The sequence below is a fragment of the Patiria miniata genome, unplaced genomic scaffold (assembly GCF_015706575.1).
Source record: "Patiria miniata isolate m_02_andy unplaced genomic scaffold, ASM1570657v1 HiC_scaffold_10, whole genome shotgun sequence".
Classification (NCBI taxonomy): Eukaryota; Metazoa; Echinodermata; class Asteroidea; order Valvatida; family Asterinidae; genus Patiria; species Patiria miniata.
The window spans coordinates 18,189,075-18,213,199 of record NW_024037048.1 but is presented as its reverse complement, the minus strand read 5'-3'; the positions used below and the strand labels follow the sequence as shown (position 1 = coordinate 18,213,199).

At 41.8% G+C, this 24,125-nt stretch overlaps 2 protein-coding genes across 2 annotated transcripts; both read left to right on the top strand.

The window, feature by feature from the left end:
* Positions 1–536: 536 nt before the first annotated feature.
* LOC119739302 lies at positions 537–6,443 on the top strand (the record flags this gene model as incomplete). Its single annotated transcript, XM_038214187.1, is given in 5 exon segments — positions 537–619; positions 2,113–2,417; positions 3,494–3,554; positions 5,126–5,277; positions 6,283–6,443. Coding segments are annotated over 5 exon segments (755 nt in total), but the record flags the coding sequence as incomplete, so codon positions are not given.
* Positions 6,444–6,545: 102 nt separating this feature from the next.
* LOC119739293 (Bloom syndrome protein homolog) lies at positions 6,546–23,487 on the top strand. Its single transcript, XM_038214175.1, is given in 16 exon segments — positions 6,546–6,931; positions 7,950–8,112; positions 8,533–8,651; positions 9,989–10,102; positions 10,525–10,623; positions 10,911–11,059; positions 12,840–12,977; positions 13,957–14,083; positions 16,180–16,375; positions 18,586–18,773; positions 19,549–19,630; positions 19,633–19,701; positions 20,892–21,115; positions 21,737–21,905; positions 22,442–22,588; positions 23,192–23,487. Coding segments are annotated over 16 exon segments (2,601 nt in total). The 5' UTR covers positions 6,546–6,583; the 3' UTR covers positions 23,461–23,487.
* Positions 23,488–24,125: the final 638 nt, after the last annotated feature.

Here is a 24,125-nt window from a genome sequence, read left to right as displayed (position 1 = left end):
TAAACTTGTTAGTTTGTCCGGTCAGTTGTTTCATAAGCGTATGCTTCAACTATCGTTTTCTTTTCTTTTTATCACAATGGTGTTTTTTTTCTGTGAGGTGACAGAATGCTTTGCCCCGATCTATAAAAAAATTCCTGAAGTTGTCTACTGACTTTGTTCGAATCACGCCATGTTTTTGTCGACTGTTTATTTGAAAATGAACTCTCTGGGGCAAACTCTTGCTGGTGCACTTGTATTAGGAATCGCCATATTGACCCATTGCTGTGTGTAGTGTCTTTTCAAAAAATTAAATGGCCTAATATTTCAGTCTTTAAGCCAAAAGCCGTTTGCCTTTGAGGAAGTCCTTGCTAAGGCTGAAATATCAGGCCGTTTCAATTTCTTGATTTGTATATCTCAGGTCAACCATCCAGTCAGTGAGCAGTTTTCAGCAGTTATATTCATTTTCATGTAATTTCTTTTGTGTAATTTTTGGCAAGAAGAATTTGAGTTTAGCCTGAGCATTGTCACTTTTATGCAAACTAAACTTGATGTTTCAGACGAGATGGATTGTGTCCCAGCTCTGCACGGATACTCAACAAACACCCTGAAGTTTATGCCGGACACCTGTGAATTCTTTACGGTTAGTCTGAATCAATCCAAATCAGATCATAGTCTGAGATTTTGTATTTTGGTACATTAGGAATCAGTAGGGTTATCGCAAAAATAATTTGTGGGACGTAAAATAACACAGAATCGTGCAGAGGCTGAAGTGAAGCTTTGCAGGTATTAGGAAAGAGAAAATCATTCTCCTTGTAAAACTGTTTTATTGCACTTCAGTCAGGCATTCCGTTGACAAGTTATGGCTGTTTAAGGTTCACAGTTATTGACACGTCAAAAAAGTAAAGTACGGAGAAGAAAATCAGGCATCCCACGGTCATGGAATATCCTGGAAAAAAGAAGTAGTCCTGGAAAATCATGGAAAAGTTGTGGAAAATTGGGGACAATAAAAAAAGTCATGGAAAAGTCATGGAAAATTGGGGACAATAAAAAAGTCGTGGAAAAGTCATGGGAAATTGGGGACAATAAAAAAGAGTCATGGAAAAGTCATGGAAAATTTTAGGACAATAAAAAAAGTCCATTGAAAAGTCATGGAAAATTGGGGCAATCAATAAAAAAGTCATGGAAAATTGGGGACAATAAAAAAAAGTCATGGAAATTGGGGACAATAAAAAAGTCATGGAAAAGTCATGGAAAATTTTAGGACAATAAAAAAGTCATTGAAAAGTCATGGAAAATTGGGGACAATAAAAAAGTCATGGAAAATTGGGGACAATAAAAAAAGCCATGGAAAAGTCATGGAAAATTAGGGACAATAAAAAAGTCATGGAAAAGTCATAAATATATAAAGAGCAAACAAGGACTATTTTTGATGGGCCGCTTTGATGTAATGATACCAAGCAACTTGTCTCTGCTAAATGGCGCTAAATGCCATGGATATTGTCATAGTTTTAGTCCTTGAATGTCCTGCAAAAGTCATGGAATTTGGTTTTCAGATTTTTGTGGTAACCCTGAAAACTGTGTTTCCAGTTTTATGTTCAAGAAAATGAAAGTTGCCAAATTTTGTGCAACTTTCTACTCCCCTTAAATGTAGGGAACTATTTGTTTAATTGAAAATGTTCCATGCTTTTCCAGACAACTGAGGGCGCTGTTGCTGTGATGTCATTTCAGGAAGACACTGTTCAGTTTAGGGATTTCTGTTCAAATCGTGAACCCAAAATTTACTCCTTGAAAAAATGTGTGCGAAAGGTTTGCTTATTGGCTTCCAACATATAATCAAGAAAAATTCATGACAGCAAAATATCCCAATTTGTAGCAACTTTTTGTGCTGGAATAGCTGTAACATAGAGGTTTCTGCCTGAAATGACATCACAGTTTGCTCTTGAATATGGACATTTGCATTAGCACAAAAAACCAAAACAGCACCAAATACCCTTGAAAATGGCAAAACGAAATTGAAAATAAGGTTAAATGGGACACAAAGGTGCAATTTCAAGGATTGCATAATTAAATTACATGGGATGGGCCCTTAAATTAGTTGAATTTATCAACTTTAATTATTTGGATGTTTTTCAGGAGACGCAAAATGAGGCAGTTACCCAGGACCCCGACGATCTGATTGATATTCCGAGCCCCTCACCCCCGCCCTCGGAGTACGACTTCTACTCGGATCCAGACGATGCCTTCCCATCATTCACTGCTCAGGATCCCACCGAACCAGAGGACGACTACTTCATGGAGGAATTCCCATCGCAGACTCCAGAGGGCGCCCTTGCTCCGAGGCATTCGCTTGAAGAGATGAGGATTAATCAAGAATCAGCTGGATCCTTCAGTGGCGATAGAGAAACAGAAACGCCAGCAGCTGCTGACTCAAAAGCTTGGTGAGTTGTCCCTGGTTCGATTCCTGCCGGAGCCACTTTGTGGATTATAAATCCAAAAATTGTTTTTCCTCTACCTGAATGTGCTCTTCAGGATTTTGCCTCCAAATTTTGACACCGATTTTCCTTTTAATCTGTGGTAGAAGCTTCTGCTTGTCACTTGGTGGTCGGCGGACGGTCGGTCTGTATGTCTGTCCCTGAAAATTGACCAAAATAAGACCCATAGGTTCCTCATCAAATATAACTACCAAATTTTAATTAAAATAAAATAAAATGAATAACAAAATCAATTCGATACTTCGGAAAGAAGTTCATGAAAGTTTATGTAGCAAATTGATATTGGGAATCGTTCACTGCGAAATGTTTTCTTCTTTCTTTACAAATTCGCAGCTTGAACACTTACTTACTTACATCACAAATTTGATTTTGCATTTGGTTTCTCGAGTAAGAATAAAGCAGGCATGCAACTTTTCCTCGGATCAGCTGATTTCCTCTTTTTTTGACCTCCCCTGTGTGTCATTGAAAATAGAAAAACACTGTACAAAGTCTTGGAAAGATTTGAATTTCCTCGTTTTGTGTGACTTCCCAGGTGCATGCATGATAAGGCCAAACAAAAAAAGTCTCCGGTTTTCTGGTATGGAGCTTGCCCAAAAAGTGGTGCGGCGACGCGGCTTTTTTTTTTTGTACCTGACTTTTTTGCTTCAAATGTCGGCTGATGACTGCAAATGGTGCCCGATTTAACTTAGTGCAAAATGTACGGGAGTCCAGTGAGTCCACATAAAGCTTATTCTCGATCATAACCCAATCTAAAAACACGTTGAAATTGTGCTGCAGCAGCATTCCAGTCAAACCGGTGAGTTTGGCGGTTTTGAGACATCATCTTTTATTGAAAAAAAAAAACTTTTTCATTTTGCCGACGCGCATGGCTACGGCGACGCGCGCGGCATACCAGAAACCAGAGACTTTTTTGGGGGGCCTAAAGGAATCAGCATAAACCAAATAACTGATTGAATAACTAAAAACTACACAAATTTAGATCGTTAATCTGCTGTTAATTCTCTTAATTTTATGTGATTCAGCTTTTCTCATGATGAGAACTTCTACACCAGTCACCCATCGATGCAGCCATTACCTTCAGAGGTAACACTCGGTTTTTTTTTTTTACATTTTGCTTTAAAGGTAGAGTAGATCATTTGCAGCTATCCAAAAAGTAACTCACCAAATTATTGTTGAAAACCTTACTTGGTTTAAAGACGGGGTTTGCAATAAACTCCCTGTGAAATTATTCTTTCTGGCATGCTGTCATTTTGAAGAAAACAATGAAAGAAGGCCATTTCTAAAGATCTGTCAAGTGACACATTTTTGGAAATGTGTGGTCGGTTTGTTATTCGGCGAATCCATAAATGGCTGCACGCAAGCTTTAACACGACGCACACCCTTGCCGGTTGCCGTTATTCATCGGTTTCGGTGCGTGATATCGCGTAGCTGCAATCGGTTTGAATGAGAACGTGTTCCGGACGCTGATCTCAGGCACAATTCAAAACATGACTTGGCAACTTTAGAATTGAAATCGAGATCCTAGAATATTGTTTTTCTCCGAATATACAGCATTCACAGAGTTAAAACTTCATCAGGTTAGTTGTTAAGCACCCGTCTTTAGATATGGAGCACTTTTGTTGCTTCAAACAAAACAAATACACAAATGACAGATGATTTTATCTATCTTTTAATTTCCATTTTGGAATTTGAGCTTAACCCTTTCGTTACCATGGGCGACTTTTGTCGACAAGAAGTACCCCCCTGCTGGTTCCCATGGGCGACTTTAGTCGACCAGGAAACCACACACAGAACACCCTCAACACAGATATATTCACTACTTTTCAGAAAGGCGGCATGTTGATATGTTTGCCCACTCATACATCAACTATACACCAGCTGAAAGAGTGTTTTCGGATCGTTCTAATGGTGTAGTTTATTCATAGTGTTGCCATAACAAAAAAATGAGAAAAGTGCTTTAGAAGTATCCACTCACAAATTGAGGTATGGAGTGCCATTTGGTCATGTGGTAAAATGGCTTGGAGTTTGATGAATGGAACCAGATGAACAAACAGGCATAACTTTCTTATATTTACACATATGGACTTCATTTTTACATCAGATAAAAGAGTAAGGTTCAATGAACAAACTTTACACACACAACATCTATGATTTAAACCACTCCTTGGCAGTGAAAATCTGGGTTGAAAAAAGTGAGTTTTGGACTTGTGGTCATTTTGTTCACGCTCTAGTGATTTCCGTAGGACTGAGCAAACAATTTGGTCCTGGGGAGAGCCAAGTCAATAAACAATGTGGGCATGAAAGGGTTTAAGTAACCCCTAACTTGCTTTTGAAGGGTTGGGTCTCTTTTCAGATTCTGTGGCATCTAATGAAAGGCATTGAAGTACCAAAAGATGTTGTGAGAAATATGAAAGTTGCCCAAACAGATTTTGACAGTCTTTACAAGCTTTGTTGTAAGTTTGAAACAAACGGTCCAAATCACACAGAACAACAACCCTGTCAAGGGTGAAGCAGCCCTCTATCATCTCATGGAAAATAGTTTTACAAAAAAAATGTAGTTTCCTCTGAAAAAAACATTTGACTGCCAGTGCTATATTTTGTTTAAGAAGCGCTGTATATTTCTAGCCTTTTAAAAAATCTGTTAATTCTGATAGATTTCAGTGGCTAGTCTACAGGAACGGCTCAACAGCCTAAAGCAACTGATGTTTGGCGTCATGGAGCAGATATGCGACAACGTAGACACTGCCTTAGTCTCACCAACAGAGGGCGACAGACTGGATCACGTCAAACCTCTATTATCACTCAGGTATACTATTCAGTACTTTTCATTTCATTATTTGTTCATTACAAAGTTTTCAAAAAAGTCTTCCAAAAAAAATCTTAACATATTTGGAAAGCATTTTTTTTAACATTAGAATGATGCAAAATAGTGGATTTTCACTTCACCAGTGTTGTTTTGTAAACACTCAATGACAAGGGCCGATTTCACAAAATTCATCTTATCTTGCGACTCATCTTAGGACTTAAGATGATCCCCCGCTCTAAGCTTGATCTTAGCTAAGACATGTCCTGAGACCGATTTCACTAAACCCATTTTAATCAAGACGCATCAAAACTACCAATTTGATTGCTGTTTCATGTTTGTCCGAGAAGAACAGCCCCCAAAAATGTAGACAAGTCAGATGAAAAAATATCAGCAGCAGATTTAAATGAAGTCTTGTTCGTAGGCATCAACTTCAGAGGCCCTTTGCCTTGTAGTTGATGATTCTCATAAAAAAATATACAGGGTGAGTCAAAATAACGAAACCTAAATGTCGGGACATTGTTTTAGTGAAGTTCTGCATATGGCACTTTTAAAATCTAGGAAATGAAAGCCCAATTCATAAGCTTTCTTTTGAGTACAAGAATCATTCAAATCACTCATCGACTTTTCAAGTTACGGAATTTTAAAGTTTTGTCCACGGATCACAAGAAGGTAAGTGTTCTTTCAGCAAAATGATAACAAATCATATAGGGGTGTATGTGAATTGTTTTTGTTTTGATGAAAGAACGCACACTTTTTTTTGTAATCCGTGGACAGAACTTTAAAACTTGGCTGTGTTATGAAAAGTACATGAGTGATTTGAATGATTCTTGTACTAAAAGAAAGCTTATAAATTGGGCTTTCATGTCCTAGATTTTGAAAGTGCTACATGCAGAACTTCACTAAAACAATAATCGGACATTTGGGTTTCACTTTGTTTGACTCGCCCTGTACTTTCAAAAAGTTTGTCCTGATGATCAATTTTTAAGAATTTGTTGTTGTTGAAAGGAAACGAATGAAAGCCAAACAGAAGCAAGCCGAGGCCAAGCTTAGACAACTCAGCACGGGAACCAATCGCCAGACTTCAACAAGCCCGGTTACCAACCAAGAATCCGCGATCCCCATCATCCATGCGAGGTCGCGACCCCGACCCCGACCCTGACGCCAACGTAGTCTCCCCTTCCAGACGCCAAACACGTCCAACACCAGGACGCCAAACCAAAACGCCTTCAGTTTCAAGTCGAAAACGGGCAACTCGTCCGGGAAGAACTCAGTGACGCCTTTAAACACAACTAACAGAACCCTCAGCATGGTACCCCCCCCTCAGGTACCCCCACCCCAGGTGACAAACCCCCTCAAACAAGGCGTGATAACCACCCCACTCCAGAGGACGCTTCCCAGCACCATCAGTAAGATAAGCCCCGGATTTGCCTCCCCCGATGCCGGTTTTGGCGGAGACGGTTTCTATGACGACTCTCCTGCCATGCCAACCGCATCAGTTTTTAAACACCACAGCACCAGGCTTCACTACTGGGAACAAGAAGAAACCTCTCGAACTTTCTTCAGAGAAGAGACCCCAACCACAACTGGTCAAACAGCACCACAAATTCAAGCCAAGTACTGTACAAAGGGCGTCCGATCTCTCTGTCAACCGAAGGTTGGTTCTTGTCAGATATATTCCATCAACCCTCCTATGCTATTCATTCTGTGCGGAGTTGTCCTTTCAGTCAAAACCAATCAAGTGATTGTTTTCAACAGTTAAGAGCTCCAGCCTGCCAGTACATAAAGCAGGATTGACTGGCTGTGATTGTTTATGTAGCTTGGCACAGCTAGGATTTAGCTGTGGGTGATTGATAAGCCAGCTGTGCCCACAACTTGCCTGCTTTGTCTGTTCATGGTCTGTTGACTGAGTTTGACTGGCCACAGCGCTTGCTTGACATGATCTGACTGCTGGTGACTAGCCTGTGTTAAAAGTATGGCAGGGGAAGTGGATGGATATTTTGACTGTCTGTGACTGTTTAAATAGCAGGAGGGTTAAAGGTAGAGTCTTGCAGCTATCTATAAACTCACTGGCTAAATTATTGTTCAAAGATAGAAATGGCACTGAACTCCCTGTGAAATTATTCCTTCTGGCACGCTGTCATTTTGAAGAAACAATCAAAGAAGGTCATTTCCAAAGATGTGTCAAGTGACGCATTTTTGGAAATGTCCGTTAGTACATGTAGTTGGTTTGTAATTGGGCGAATCCGTGAATGGGTGTGCGCAACATTGTCACGACGCACATGTGCGCGTGGTTACTGTTATTCGTCGGTTCAGTGCGTGATATCACGTAGAGCAATAAGCTGAATGAGAACGTGTCCCGCATGCTGATTTCGGGCACAATTCAAAATCTGACTCGGTGGACTCGGTGATTTTTAAATTGAAATCGACCTCCTAGATAATTGTTTTCACGGAATACAGCATTCACAGAGCTAAAACTTCATCAGGTTAGTTGTTAAGCACCGTCTTTAGATTCTGAGCACTTTCATTGCTTCAAACGAAACACATGCACAAATGATCCACTCTTTCTTAAAATCTGTAAAATGCAGATAATTTGACTCCTCCCCAATTTCCTGTTCCCAGATTGATCACATGAGGATAATTCTCACGCTTGGAATGTATTTCTCTTTGTTCAGTCTCCATTCGGCACAGTCGTTTCAGTGGAACCAATTTCCCCCACTCCAAGGACTGCTCAAGGTGTTCCGTCAGACGTTTGTTTGCATCAGTTCCGTCCTGAGCAACTCGAAGCTATCAACGCAGCGCTGCTCGGTGAAGATTGCTTCGTTCTCATGCCAACAGGTCAGCATCTTCCAAGCCCCCCCCTTTTTTCCTGCACATGCCCTGCCCCTTTTCAATTCTCCCTCCTACCAATCAACATAAAAATAAAATCATTTTTGTACAGTAAATTCATCATTTCAAATTAGGTTGACATATAAACACTGTATACTCACAGTGTTACCTCCCGAGTAAAAGTTGAAAAAAAATCACTCGGGTGGGACTCGAACCCACGACCTCCTACTTTCTAGTGCATATGTCTTACCACTCGACCACCGAGCTAACGGGATCGGTTGGCTGGTTCGAATCTGATGTACATAGCAGCGGGTACCGCATTAACTATTCGTACGATGGAATTTTGCGTCGGGTGATGTAAATCAAATTAGGTTTTGCCCTTCACCGACTTATTTGTTTATTGTTTTGTTGTTATTGTTTTGATGTCAGGTGGAGGCAAGAGTTTGACTTATCAGCTGCCGGGCGTTTTAACGGACGGTGTAACGTTCGTCGTCTCCCCACTCAAGTCACTCATACAAGACCAGGTCCAGCGACTCGTCTCCTTGGAGGTAACATTTGAACCAAACTTTAGGCCTGTCTAAAATTCAAATAGCTTTTTGACGGTTTGAATGTTCGAACACAAGACAACTACGCACTAATGATGTGCATCGGGTCGGGTCGACCAGGCCAAACCGACCCGAAACATTAGAGATATAAACCAAATCCGAACCGAAACAGATCTTAACTCCCTTAAACCGACCCGACCCGCCGACAAAAAAATAAGGTAAAACCGACCCGAACCGACCTGACCCGAAAAAATCCCCCCGAATACCTTGCTTGGACAAAGTGATCTTTTTTTTTTGTGCCTGCCCTTACCCACGTGGCATGAATTCTTTTGCAAAACCATCGTCTCTCTCTCTGTCATACTCAGTGGGCTGATCGAGAGTATTACTCCGCTTATTGAACAAACACATGGTATCATCACGCGGTATCATGAAAACTGTTACAATGTATCTATTTCACTGTCAGTCCCATCCCACTGGAGAAATTAATATCGTGTGGCCACTCCACACAATGGGCTGCGGTCACAGTGACTGTCAGTAATATTGCATCACCTAAATTTCTCAACTGTTTCGGGTTATTTCGGTTTTTTCAAAAGATGGCTAAACCGACCCGACCCAACCCCAAAAATGAAAATGCAAAACCGAAACCGACCCGACCCGACTGAAAAGATGGACAAACCGACCCGACCCGACCCGAAGTCGGTTTCGGGTCGGGTCGGTTTCGGGTCGGGTTTGCACATCATTACTACACACACACAGGGCGAGTAAAAAAAAAAGGAATGCCAATGTTGGGACTATTGTTTTGGAGAAGTCCTGCATGTAACACTTTCAAAATCTAGGATATGAAAGCCCAATTCATAAGCTTTCTTTTAGTACTGGAATCATTCAAAACTTGTCAAGTTACGGAATTTTTAACACTCACCATTTTAAAGTTCTGTCCATGGGTCACAAAAAAAAATTTTTTTTAGCAAAACAAAAACAATTCACTCACATCCCTATGTGATTTGTTTTCGTTTTGCTGAAAGAACACTTAGCTTTTTGTGATCCATGGACAGAACTTTAGAACGGTGGTTGTGTTTAAAGCTGTAACTTGAAAATTACAGTACAGAGGCTTATTTGATACAGCCGTGCTTTGACTGGTTGCGATTGATATACCAGCTTTACCTACCAGATACATCTTTTGTCCGTTGATGGAATTTGACTAGTCACAGTGTTTACACAAATGTGATCTGACGGGTTTTCACAAGTCAAATGCATGGCTGGAAAGTGGAAGGACTATTTGACTGTCTGTGACTGATCAAACACTTGGAGGGTTGTCATTGATTTCTTGCTTGTTTCTTTAGATTCCTGCTGCGCATTTATCTGGTGAATTGAAGTCGGATTTTGTGGATTCCATCTACCGTCAGTTGTCTCTTAGAGACCCAGGAGTCAAGCTGCTCTATGTCACTCCGGAGAAGGTAAACCACTGATCCTGCAAATTTTAACTGTCAACAAATGTCAGTAAAATCCACTGTTAACATTTTTGCATTATCTTTTTTTTCCAATGACAGGAAACCTAATCATTATTGTATTAGGATCAAAGGCTAACCATTGCAACAAGAGTGATTTGATTTTGATTTTGATTTTGAATTTGATTTTGATTTTGATTTTGAATTTGATTTTGATTTGATTTTGATCTTGATTTTGAATTTGAATTTGATTTTGATTTTGATTTTGATTTTGATTTTGATTTTGATTTTGATTTTGATTTTGATTTTGATTTTGATTTTGATTGATTTGATTGATTTGATTGATTTGATTGATTTGATTGATTTGATTGATTTGATTGATTTGATTGATCTGATTGATTTGATTGATTTGATTTTGATATTGATTTTAGATCAGCGCAAGTACCAAGCTCATCTCGGCCATGGAGCATCTGTATCACAGGAAGATGCTTGCTCGGTTTGTCATCGATGAAGCCCACTGCGTCAGCCAAGTAAGCAGATGAACAGACCAACTAACAAACAGCAAAGACAGACAGACAGACAGACAGCCATCAACAAACAGACATGACAGCTTAGTCCCTAAAGAAACCACAGTGTTTTAGTTGCAGATCTAATGAGAATTAAGTCTGAACTTATGATGAAGCATGACGCCAAGTTCAATTGTATATCAGTGGAATTACGTCATCTAATTGATGACGCTCATTGAAATCATGAAGTCATGAAATAGTTGCAGGATCATTTTTCTCAAATCTCGGAATTTGTCATTTCAATTTTGCAGTGGGGTCACGATTTCCGCCCAGACTACAAGAAACTGTGCAAGCTGCGCCAGAAGTTCCCCGGTGTCCCCGTCATGGCTTTAACGGCTACGGCTACCCCAAGAGTACAGAAGGATATACTGCACCAGCTGGCAATGCCAAAGCCACAGATGTAAGCCATAGCCATGACTATAAAGACCCTGTCGCACTGTCACGTCCATGCATGGCGTTCATTTTGCGTTGTTGAAATTGTTTAAAATGCCACAAAATGCCACTAAGATGTAGGATTCAGCGTCCTTGCGGTGTTCTCCATGAGTTCCATTGAAGACTAAATTGAAGTCTTCGTGGCGTCCTCTGCATCCTCCCTACGTCCTCATGGCGTCCAATAAGTTTGTACGAAGTTCTTGAAGTCCTTATCGCGCGCTTGATGCAACCTTCAAATGTATGTGTGACGTCAGCAGCCAGAAGCACGGCGTGTATTAATACTCGGGCCAAAATTGGCGATTGTCATTGAGTCTTCACATTTTAAACGCCAGAGACGCAGGAGACTTCGAGGAGACGTGCAGTCGATCCTGATGCATGCACATCCGTGGAGTTCTCACGACGTCGCTCCCATCTGCCTGCGCGTTGCCATTATGTCACGGTCGTTTGCGAGGAGTTTGTGCAGAGTCCTTACCACGTTCTGGTCAAAACGCCGAGGCGCGGCGTTTGTTTTTGTGCATGTCCAAAACGAACGCCGCAGTTTGGCGTTCAGCGAAGCCCTTGGAGTTCCTCTGAAGTCTTCAACTAGTTTCAATGAGTCCCCACGCGCGTCATCTGCGTTCCCTCCGCATTTCAGTCAATTTTCAGTTCAATTGCCAGAATGCGACAGTGTGACGGGACCTTTTGATAGCGTTTTGAGGACTTGTGATGGACTGGGCTATAAACACTAACACATTTTGTGCAACTTTCTACTCCTCCGGACAACTGCGGCCAACTGTGATGCCAATTCAGGTAGACACTCAGTTTAAGGGTATCCATTGACAATGTGAACCCAAAATTTGCTCATTGAAAACATTTGTGTGAAGTTTGCTCATTGTTTACTAGGGTGCTGTGGTCCAATGGTTACGGTGTTCGACTTGTGTGCCGTGGTACATGGGTTCAAATCCTGACCGTGGGAACATGGTGCTTGTGCTCTTGAGCAAGGCACTTTACCATTATTGCTTCGTCCTTCGGATGGGACGTAAAGCCGTAGGTCCCGTGTGTTGTGTAATGCACGTTAAAGAACCCAGTAACGATTATCGCTAAAGAGAAGGGGTTTGCCCCGGTGTTTCTGGCAGTGGCTGCAATATGCACCGCAGCACATAAGCTTGTAAACCCCTTATAAAGGTGCTACATAATGGGTCTCATATTTCTCATAAACTTCATTTACCTGTCTTTAATAATAAACATAATTTCCAGTGCCTTGAGTACCTAATTGTTGGTAGATATATGTGCTTGCGCTATATAAGATTCCGGTATTATCATTATTATTCTTATTAGTGACACAACAACGAATCACCAAAGCAAAGACACTTTACGACAGCAAAATATCCAAAAATTCTGACATTTGATGCTGAAATAGATGTAACATTGGGGTTTCTGCCTGAAATGACATCCACTTTTGCTCATGAATATGGAAATTTGCATTCGCATAAAAATCAAACAGGCACCAAATACCAGGCATGGAACTTTTCCTCGGATCCGCTGATTTCCTCGTTTTTTACTGCTCATGAACGCCATTACAATTGAAAAACACTGTACAAAGTCTTGTGTGGTTTGGAATTTCCTCGTTGTTTTCTAAATTTGCAGTTGCACGCCTGAAATACCCTTGAAAATGTCAAAACGAAAATTGCAAATAAGGTTAAATGGGATACAAAGGGCATTTCCAAGGATGTATTTAATGTATTTTATTGTCTCTTTATTTTGTTCAGATTCACTCGTAGTTTTGATCGGAGCAATCTCCAGTTTTCTGTCAAAAAGAAAGAGCCTCGCAAACTGATTCAGCACATCACGCAGCTACTACAATCCACGTTCAGGGGCCAGTCGGGCATCATCTACTGCCTCTCAAGGTACCACCGCTGTTTCATGTGTGGCATTTTTAGAACAAATTAAGTTTGTTGTGAGTAATAATTGACACGAACCATGTTCAGGGGGTCATCGGGGATAATCTACTGCCTCTCAAGGTACCACCGCTGTTTCATGTGTGGCATTTTTAGAACAAATTAAGATTGTTGTGAGTAATAATTGACACAAACCATGTTCAGGGGCCAGTCGGGCATCATCTACTGCCTCTCAAGGTACCACCGCTGTTTCATGTGTGGCATTTTTAGAACAAATTAAGATTGTTGTGAGTAATAATTGACACAAACCATGTTCAGGGGCCAGTCGGGCATCATCGACTGCCTCTCAAGGTACCACCGCTGTTTCATGTGTGGCATTTTTAGAACAAAGTAAGTTTGTTGTGAGTAATAATTGACACGAACCATGTTCAGGGGCCAGTCCGGCATCATCTACTGCCTCTCAAGGTACCACCGCTGTTTCATGTGTGGCATTTTTAGAACAAATTAAGTTTGTTGTGAGTAACAATTGGCACAAACCATGTTTAGGGGCCAGTCATGGTCAATCTAGTATCATTACTTGTGTGTCAAGTTACAACTGCTGTTTCCAGTGAGAGAATTAGGGAAACTACTGCAAACTAGTAAAGTTATAATTTCAGTGTTCACACAGCTACTACATATACAAAGTGCAAACCATGTTCAGGGGCCACTGCCTCTCCCAGTGTCTATACACATTTTACAACTGATATTTCATGTAAGTTTTCTTTTGGACATGAATCCAGGGGCCAAAAAATTTGCTTGGCATGAACATTTTTCCTTGATAAAAAAAACAGTCATTGCAAAACATGTTAAGAGGCCACTAGTACTGCAGCTCCTTGTATCTATGTACAACTGCTGTTGCATGTATTTTTTAGGACATGAATTCAGTATACATGTAGTATCCATTGCTTTGTCTTCAATATTTTTCACAATTTTTCGTTTTATTTTCTAGGAAAGAATGCGAGAAGACGGCCGAAGATTTATGCCGGAACGGAATCAAGGCGTGTCCCTACCACGCTGGCCAGAGTGACTCGGACCGAGCGAGGGTACAGGAGAAATGGATCAGCGATGAATACAAGGTTTGTAGGAGGCGTGGAACCAGTCCTTGCAGGGAACCAGTGAAATTAAGAATAAATGCGCTGTTAACAAAATAGTGTTTTGTGATCAAAAGGTTGTGCATTTTTTACAAACTTTTTGGGGGGGGGTTCAAAAAAGGTTTAATATCCACTGAACAGATCGAAACTTCTAGGTTTGTAGGAGGCATGGAACCAGTGCTGGCAGGGAACCAGTGAAATTAAGAATAAAATGAGCTGTTAACAAAATCTTGTTTTGTGATCAAAAGGTCGTGCATTTTTTACAACTTTTGGGGGGTTGGAAAAAAGGTTTAATATCCACTGAACGGATCGAAACTTCAAGGTTTGTAGGAGGCGTGGAACCAGTGCTGGCAGGGAACCAGTGAAATTAAGAATAAAATGCGCTGTTAACAAAATAGTGTTTTGTGATCAAAAGGTTGTGCATTTTTTACAAACTTTTGGGGGGGGTTGAAAAAAGGTTTAATATCCACTGAACGGATCGAAACTTCAAGGTTTGTAGGAGGCATGGAACCAGTGCTGGCAGGGAACCAGTGAAATTAAGAATAAAATGAGCTGTTAACAAAATCTTGTTTTGTGATCAAAAGGTCGTGCATTTAAAAAAAAAAAAATTGGGGGGGGGTGGAAAAAGGTTTAATATCCACTGAACTGATCGAAACTCCAACAGGTTAGGTTTTAAGCATTCTTCTTTGGATTTTGAGTGGTGTTATTATTGTAAATGAAAAAAAGAAAGATTAAAAGTAAATGGTCTTTAACCATTTGGCAACAAGATTATTTTTGCCGCTAAATTTTGATTTACGAAATAGGCAAAATATAGCAGGCAACTTTTGATATATAGCCAAACGCCACAAATACTGTTTCGCAAGAGTCATTTTGAACAGTATTTGCACGATATTGCTTACCGCAACCTCATATTTTTCGACAGACTTCACAGACTTTAATTGTGTGTTTGTACAAAAGGCACGATGGATTAGTGTGTTTAGACGTCACCCGGAGGCGAGTCGAGGCAATCTTGACGTTTTACCCCCGTCAGCCGTGCCTGTGTATAAAAACAGCCAGTGCGCGTTATCACGGCCTCCGGCGCGAAGTGGTTGACAAAATAATGATTTGTGACCAAAAGCTTGTTCATTTGTCACTGTTTCCTAAAAAGTGTAATATCCACTGAGCTGAAATTTCAAACAGGTATCGATCAATCTTTGGATTTTGAGTGGTTTAACTATTGAAAAATGATCAAACTCAATGAGATGTTAAAAGACAACCTAACTAGTTTCAAAGTCTTCTTCCAAACTTGTGTTAAGAAATTTGTGATTTAAAGGGAATAAACAACATTTGCAAACACCAAAAAACAAAACTCCCAAATTATTATGAAATACGTTACTGGACTGTTAGTGAATGACAGTCTAATGCATCCTGTAAATCATGGCACCTGGTGTGCTGACATTTTCAAGAAAACTGCTTTTTTTGTATCGATTCCAATGCCGGTAGACTGACCAGCATTGGAGAAAAAAAAACTTGCGTTTTTCAAATGATGCTCCCAGTTTACCATATTTAGTGAGTCCGCATTTTGTTTGCAATCGATTACACACCTATGAATGGGTACAAGACAGGTAGACTGGTTCCCAACCTTGTTATAATTCCCTGACCTTATTATAATTCCCTGACGTACATAAATTGCTCAGTTTCATCTTAAGTGGGGTCAGGCAACCAGACTACAAGAACATGATTGTTTTTCTTGGTTTTTCCAGAATCTACGAACACAAAATGTCAAAGAAGTCAGTGTAACAATATTTGCTACAAAAATACGAACCCCCCGAAATCCCTCCATTTCTGAAAATAACAGGGAAAGCAAACATTGTATAGGCCTATTGACCTATCGCGGTAGAATCGCGTCAACGCAGCTTGTGAAATATTGTCCAATTACATGATATAGAAATGGACGCGGAACGCACAAAATCTGAGACAAACAAAACTGAGTGAACAGAAACACCACAGGTTTGTGCAAGGGGCGTGGCTAACTCGCAAACGGCGATAGGTCAGTTCCCTTTTAAAGTTGATACCGTGACTGCAATCGTTTTTCGTTGCAGGTTGTGTGTGCTACCATAGCCTTCGGTATGGGGATAGATAAACCGGATGTACGTTTCGTCATGCATTACTCTCTACCCAAGTCGATGGAGGGCTACTACCAGGAAGCCGGGAGGGCAGGTCGAGATGGAGAGCTCGCCAAGTGTATCTTGTATTACTCCTATCAAGACGTTACCAGATTACGCCGGATGGTGGAAGGTACGTTGTTGAATTCTACGGTCTTGGATTCCCACAAAACCATAGCAAACAGTTCTTCTCCAACTCACAAATTTCTTGGTTTTTTTTTGGATTTCTTTCGCTTGATGCTACAGCAAACTTCAACATTTCGCTTGACATTTTATCTCCGGTTTCTGGTCTGCGCGCGCATCGCTGTAGCCATGTAAGATGATGATGTATAAAAAAGCGCCAAACTCAGTGGTTTAACTGGAGTCCTGCTGTTGGACAATTTTTGACGTATAGCAGGGTGGGAAATCTCAGCTTAAAAGCTGATTTCAGCTTTTTTTGTTTTGGATTTCAGCTTTTTTCCCTCACTTGCTGTGTACAAAAGTATAGGAGATTTCCAAAGTTCAGCTTTTTTTACACCGCTTTCAGCTGTTTTCAGCTATATTTTATCAGTGGTTACTCACATCCCTGGTATAGATGGGGTAACGATCAAGTGTAAGCTTTATGTGGCCTCTCTGGGCTCCGATATTTTGCACTATAAATTTAGTCGGGCGCCATTTGCAGACGGTGTTGTAATTTTGTAATTGTGCATCTGGAAGCCAGACTGAGGGAGCGGTGGTATTGTATCTGGAACCTGTAAACGCTTTTTAATTAGCGCAATATGTAAGGGAGCAGACTAATGAGCAGCCGGGCAGCACGTGCACGATGTCGATGTCGATGTCGCTGTATGGTCTGGCATTACTGTTTTTCTCTGATTTTGTCTTGACTATCTAAATTTCCAAAAGAATGTTTGTGTCGGTCGAGATCGTAAGTGGGTGCAAAATTCTCAAGCCTTATGGCCTTACTGAGGTCACCTCAAGCTCCACCCCGAAGGCTATTTTTGAGAGTTTTAAGGGGATCGAAGCGTCATCTGCAACATCAGCCGACATTGGAAGGAAAAAAATAGGGGGGGGGGGAATGCTGCTCACCACTTTTGGGGCAAGCTCCATACCAGAAACCAGAGACTTTTTGGGGGCCTAATCCTAAGAATGTCAAGGCCTAATAACTCTGTTTTGCTAATTTACTTTCATAAACGGGGCCCTTTGTGTTGTTTATGGCCTGCTAGTTCATTTCGAAGAGGAATATTGGGTTTTTCCCCTTTAATTAGGCAACTTTTTGTCCTGACCTAATCAAATTGTTGTTGTTTTTTTTACTTTTTTTTTGAGGGGGGGGGGACAACATTTTTTTCAAAGTTAAAAAATTCAAAAGCCTGCTGTTTTGAATCCACATTTATGAATTACCTATTGGTCAAGAGCCCGTCACGTGGCCAGTTTCTAACAGTTGAAAAAGACCGGCTGGTCGGTCTTAAACAATTTTCCAGTGTCACATGAAATTCGGACCCCTATGAAATCTGGTGCCAGCACCGTTTTATTGGTTGAACGTTCACAATCATCACGTAGGCATGCACAATACTACCAGTGAGTCAGTATTTCATAGTCCTAAATTCACACTAAATTTTGGTAAATTTGCATTCTGCGCGGCATCACGCAGTACGCACAACATGTGCGCCAATCTCCATATAAGGAGTTGTTTACCAGAGGGCCTTTCCATTCCATAGCTAGAGGGGTGATTTGTTGAACAGAATTGTTGAAAATTTATTAATATTTGACTTCTTTTTTTTTAAACTTTGGTTTTATTAGACTGGTTGGAGTTTGGATGCTGATAATTACCCACGCCAAAGAATTATTAGCATTTAGACTCCAACCAGTCATAAACAGAGTGTTTAAAATTGGCCAAGCACACATTTGTTCCCTTTAAAAAAACAATTAAAAAACAACAATCAGCCCATTGTCAAAAAATCATAAGTCCAATCACAGTTTGGATCGTGTAACATTGGACGAACAATAACAAAGGAATCCCGTTGTCAAGTTCATTTGAAGAACTTGCTGACTTTATTTAGGACTAGATGACTTGTGATGGACTCATGGACAATGCTGACGCATACACACCTTTCGCGAACAAAAGAGGGCGCTATTGATTATTTTTGAAAGTGGCGTGACACAGCGCGTGCGCACACTGGTTCACGCGCGTATGGCGCGAAGTATGCACGGCTAATTCTGTTTTTTTTTCACGTCTTTGCGTGAGCTAACGCGTGGCTGGCACTGCCTTCAAATGTCTCTCCCAGTGGTCTCCCCCCACTCTCCCTTTCTTACCGTTGAGGGGGTACTTGTGTTTGGAGGTCAACTTCCCTTCTTTTGTCGCAACAGGTGATAGAGACAATAATTATGAAGTGACGAAAGTCCATCTGGACAACCTGTATCGCATGGTGCAGTTCTGCGAGAACAGCGTGGATTGTCGACGCGTGCAGTTGCTGAATTACTTCGGAGAAACAACTTACACCAAGGAGAAGTGTCTGCAGAATCGACAGACCGCCTGCGATAACTGTCTGTCTGGGGTGAGTAGTATCTAGTCAATCGGTAGTCACTCCCAAGTCACAAGTGATCATAGATCAAATCAGAATGATCATAAGACTATAGCTTGTGATGACTTGTGATGCCGTGTGATGACTTGTTTTGCAATTGTGATTGACTTTTCGTGACTTGTGATTGATTTGTGATGACTTGAGGTTGACTTGTGATTGACTTGTGATTGACTTGTGATGCCTTGTGATGGATTTGTGATTGACTGGTGATGGATTTGTAATTGACTTGTGATGGACTTGTGATGACTTGTGATTGACTTGTGATGAAATGTGATGGACTTGTGATTGAATTGTGATGGACTTGTGATTGACCTGCGATGACTCGTGATGCGTTGTGGTTGATTTGTGGTTGACTTGTGATTACTTGTGATGGACTTGTTATGACTTGTGATTGACTTGTGATGGACTTGTGATTGACTTGTGATGGACTTGTGATGGACTTGTGATGGACTTGTGATGGACTTGTGATGGACTTGTGATGGACTTGTGATGGACTTGTGATGGACTTGTGATGGACTTGTGATGGACTTGTGATGGACTTGTGATGGACTTGTGATGGACTTGTGATGGACTTGTGATGGACTTGTGATGGACTTGTGATGGACTTGTGATGACTTGTGATTGACTTGTGATGACTTGTGATGGACTTATTGAATAGTACTGCACTCTACGGCACCATGATACCTGTGGTTAATTAATCCAATTTCACAACCAGTTGCAATAAACACATTTCTTTCCCTTCATTCAGAGTGCCTACTCCACTGTTGACATGACCAGCATCGCTAAGAAGATTGTGGAGTTTGCTAAGCAGATCGATGGAGCTCCGTCATCATCAGGCAGGGATACAAGAGACGATACGCCCCCCAGTTCACCCTCAATCACTACGCTGATGTACTCATGGGTAAACAATTCCTGCTTATCGTAGAAAGTTGCTAAACAGGGAAAATATGTGCTAAACGCAGAACAGGTTCCAACCAAAGTGTCATGCAGTGTTTATTGTGTTTGACTGGTCCCAAGTTTATTTGTGCTTACTGCACGAATTCCGTCATTTCTGCTTAACAGCACCACAATACCCCCCCCCCCCTTCCTGCCTCATCACCTACCCCTAACACCCTTCCCCAAACAATCACCTCCCCCACCCCACCCCAAGGAGTTTATGTTAAAATCTCATTCAAATCTAGCTGCTGGTCATGTTGTGTCCTTGGGCAAGTCACTTTACCCCACCTGCCTCTCTCCCCTCTCTCCACCCAGGAGCTTAGCTGGGGAGTAACGTGCCATGGACTAGCATCCCATCCAGGGGCAATAGAAATATTCATTCTCCTGACCATATTTTGTGTCCTTGGGCAAGCCACTTTACCCCACTTGCCCCTCTCCACCCAGGAGTATAAATGGGTACCGCCATTAGCTGGGGAGTAACCTGCGATGGACTAGCATCCCATCCAGGGGCAATAGAAATATTCAGTCTCCTGGCCATATGTTGTGTCCTTTGGCAAGCCACTTTACCCCACTTGCCCCTCTCCACCCAGGAATATAAATGAGTACCACCATTAGCTGGGGAGTAACCTGCGATGGACTAGCATCCCATCCAGGGGGAATAGAAATATTCAGTCTCCTGGCCATATGTTGTGTCCTTTGGCAAGCCACTTTACCCCACTTGCCCCTCTCCACCCAGGAGTATAAATGGGTACCGGCATTAGCTGGGGTCGGGGAGTAACCTGCGATGGACTGGCATCCCATCCAGGGGGAATAGAAATATTCTCAGTCTCCTGGCCATATGTTGTGTCCTTGGGCAAGCCATTTCACCCCACTTGCCTCTCTCCACCCAGGAATATAAATGGTACCGCCATTAGCTGGGGAGTAACCTGCGATGGACAAGCATCTCATCCAGGGGCAATAGAAATATCCTCAGTAATTTCATGATTATGAAACCGGAAATGGGCGCGGCCACATTGGCTTGTGACAGAGGTTACTGTTTACTTTACTCACTGAGCCGATGCAGTGCATCGAGTTTACCGCCCAGTGTCGAAAGGACTACCCCAGTGAAATTGGAAGCAGTTACGGCACTTTTGTTTGATTTCCTTACCCCAACAGGAAGTAACTCGGCCAAGGTCACTCAGAACGGACACGCCAGCAGCCCGATCTACAACCTGATGAAGGGTCGGGATTATCAACGTCACGACTGCGAGAGACTTCTACGTAAGATGGTCCTAGATGGACTACTGCGGGAAGAGTTGGTGATCGGAGCTCACGATCAGGCGCTGTGTTACGTCAAAGTCGGACCTAAGGCCTTCGATTTGCTGTCTGGACGTTCAAAGGTGCGCCTTCAAAGCCTTCTCGTAGATACTTTTTTAAAACCTTGATGAAATGCAGAAGTATTCTCATGCAAACATTCTGCGCAAAGTTGTCGTGTCAGTCAAAATCAGTCAAGCGACTGTTTTTAACGACCGAGTTGTCCCTGCCTACGTAGAGCAGGACAGACTGGGACCTTAAGTGCTCCAAACGATGCAAAAGAAGATCAGGCCAACTTCACTCACTCTTTAGCCAGCAAATTTCTCCAAAACTTTCATGGGGCAAAGAAAAGTTCCTCAGTATTTCACCAACAAAGTTTGAATACAAAATGTTGATATTGTCATGATTATTGGTCGATGTGTGGGATTCCGGAACTGTCGAAAATCCCATGGACTAAACGTGAGAGAGTATTGGTGAAAAAAGTAGTTGCACGTCGGGCTGGCAACCTTGAACTTTTGGTTGTCCGACCAAATATTTTTGTTGTCCCTGGACGTCGGGCAGCTGATTTCACGAACCCTGCAGACATCTTGCCTTTTTCTCAAAATGCTAATATCCCTGAGCTGAAACCTCAACAAGTTATCGTGCACTTGACATTTGGAGCAACTTTGTCGCTTCAGACATAAAAAATGTCCATTTTTTTTTTTCAGATGGAACTAAAATTGACCAACGCCAAAGCCGCCAAAGCCTTGCAGATGTCCACTCAAGTTCCAAACGAGGCCCTCAACGCACCGAGACAGAAACTCCTGGATGAGTTACGAGTCATCCGCAGGCAGATTGCTGTGGAAAGCAACATGAACCCTGATAACGTCTTCAACGGTAAAACAAAATTAAATTTCGGTTTTAATTTTCCAGGGGTCTACTAGTCATAGTGAACCATGCATACTTGTCAATCAATCAATCAATTAATCAAACAATACGCTTCGACCAATCAGATCACTGCATCTGATCAGGTGACCGTGGGCAAACTCGGGGGAGTCAGGTTGGCGTTGCGGTACTTTCCTCGCCTTCCACTGCTGTGACCCGGGTTCGAATCCCGCCTGGGCCAGCATGTGGATTGGGTTTGCAGTCCCTGCCTGATTCCGTGGATTTTCCTCAGAATGTTCTCCTGGGCTTTTCCTCCCACTTCTAAAAACTGTAATTTCTTCTCATTGTCTTCTCTCCACAGGTTTCTTCAGGCTTGCGAGCTACAGTGCCTAGGGCGCTTTGGAGGAATCCTTTGTTTCAGTACCAGAAATATTATGATAAATGATAATATAAAGGGTCAGAAATCACAGTGAAAAACGTACATAACCCAAAAGCAGGCGGGCTAACGCCGAGTCAATTATTTACTTGTGATTTTTTATTTTTGTCAGATGAGACGTTGAGAGAGATGGCTGACCAGCTGCCGATGGCCAAAGAGGAACTGGTGGAGCTGACCGGAGTGACCGTTCCTAAAGCCACTCGTTTCGGCCAGCGATTTCTGGAGACGATCACCAAATACCTGCCGGATATGTTACAAGGTAAGCTAGGTTGAGTGTAATTTGAAAATCAATCAAACACTGACCAATTCTGATGAGGGATACTTTTTTTTTTTTGCGATTATTTGTACTTCAAGGGCCCAGAAGTGTTTTTTTTTCTTAGGAACACATTTTCTGATCCTTTCTAATCTTCTGAAGTGTTTGAAAACTTATTGGCATCCCTTTTTGGTGAATTTTACCGAAAAGTGCACTTCTTTAAACATTTGAAATGGTCCATGCTTTTCGGCGCTGTTGCTGTGATGTCAGAGGAGTTGTTTACATCTTACTCGTCAGCTGGACACTCCATTATTGAGCTAGAGGGGTGTTTCAAAAAACATGAAGTGAACTTGTTGAACAAGATCGGGGTTCATTTTTACCGAAAACTTTAGATTTTTTTGACCGAAAAGGTATTTATGAATGGGAATGAATATGTGTTTGGTTGGTATTAATCAAGACCGCTTAGAGTCTGGGTGCTGATAATTACCCTCGCCTTCGGCTCGGGTAATTATCAGCACCCAGACTCTAAGCGGTCTTAAACAGAGTGATTAAAACCTCCGGAGCACACATTTTATTCGCTTTTTATTTGCATACTTTATTGGTTTACAGAGGAAGATGATTTTGCAAGCTCTGATCCATCCTCTTCGGTTTATTTCAACAACACCGTCGCTAACACAGCCACAAATGCCGCACAGATAGCCGATCGTCCAAACGAGCGCCGCGCAAGAGAAAACGCGAAGGTAACAACAACCCAACGAAGAGTAAACGTGTCCGCGCCGCATCCAACAAGAGAAAAGGCAACGACGGAAGCGACAGCAACAACGCCTCAAACGGATTCAACTTCAACAGTGGAGCCGGACACCAGACTACTAATTTGAATCAGTTCAAGTTCCAGAAGCCATCCGGTGGGGTGGAGGGGGCGGGGGGAAGGGAAGGTTTAAGGGCGGGGGGAAGGTCGGTGGTGGGCAGGGTCGGTTGGGTTTATGCCAGATCCTAAACCCCGACAAGGGTTCGGGAGAAGTTTCCTGGCAAATGGCGGCCAATTCCCGGGCTGATATTCCCGGGTTATGAATATTCATGAAGTGAATTCCAAGCAACGCAGTTCAGCTTTCAATAATAAGCAACAGATTCTTATAGGAGTAAATAACCATGTATACAAAGAAAATCATCTTAACGGCAAAATTGTAAAACAAAAGCAAAAAATCACCTTATATGCTATATTTTGGTGTAAATTTGGCCTATAAACCGAATTGTTTTTCTTATCTTTTTGTATCAGCCTGTTTTTTTATGACTTCATGAAGCATTTGAAAGCATTAGGTTTATACAGGGTGACTCAGAGACTCTAAACAAAAAGTTATGGGAATTGGGGGCATTAAAATATTTGTTTGGGGGGGGGGAAAGACAAAATAAAATCTTAAGCCCGTGTAGGCCCATCGTCAATGGTCCGGAAATAAGCCACTAGAGCAACTTGGAAGTGTAGACGTTTTTATAAATGAGAAATGTAAGAAAACCGCAGAATGGTGTATAACAAATCGACAATGTT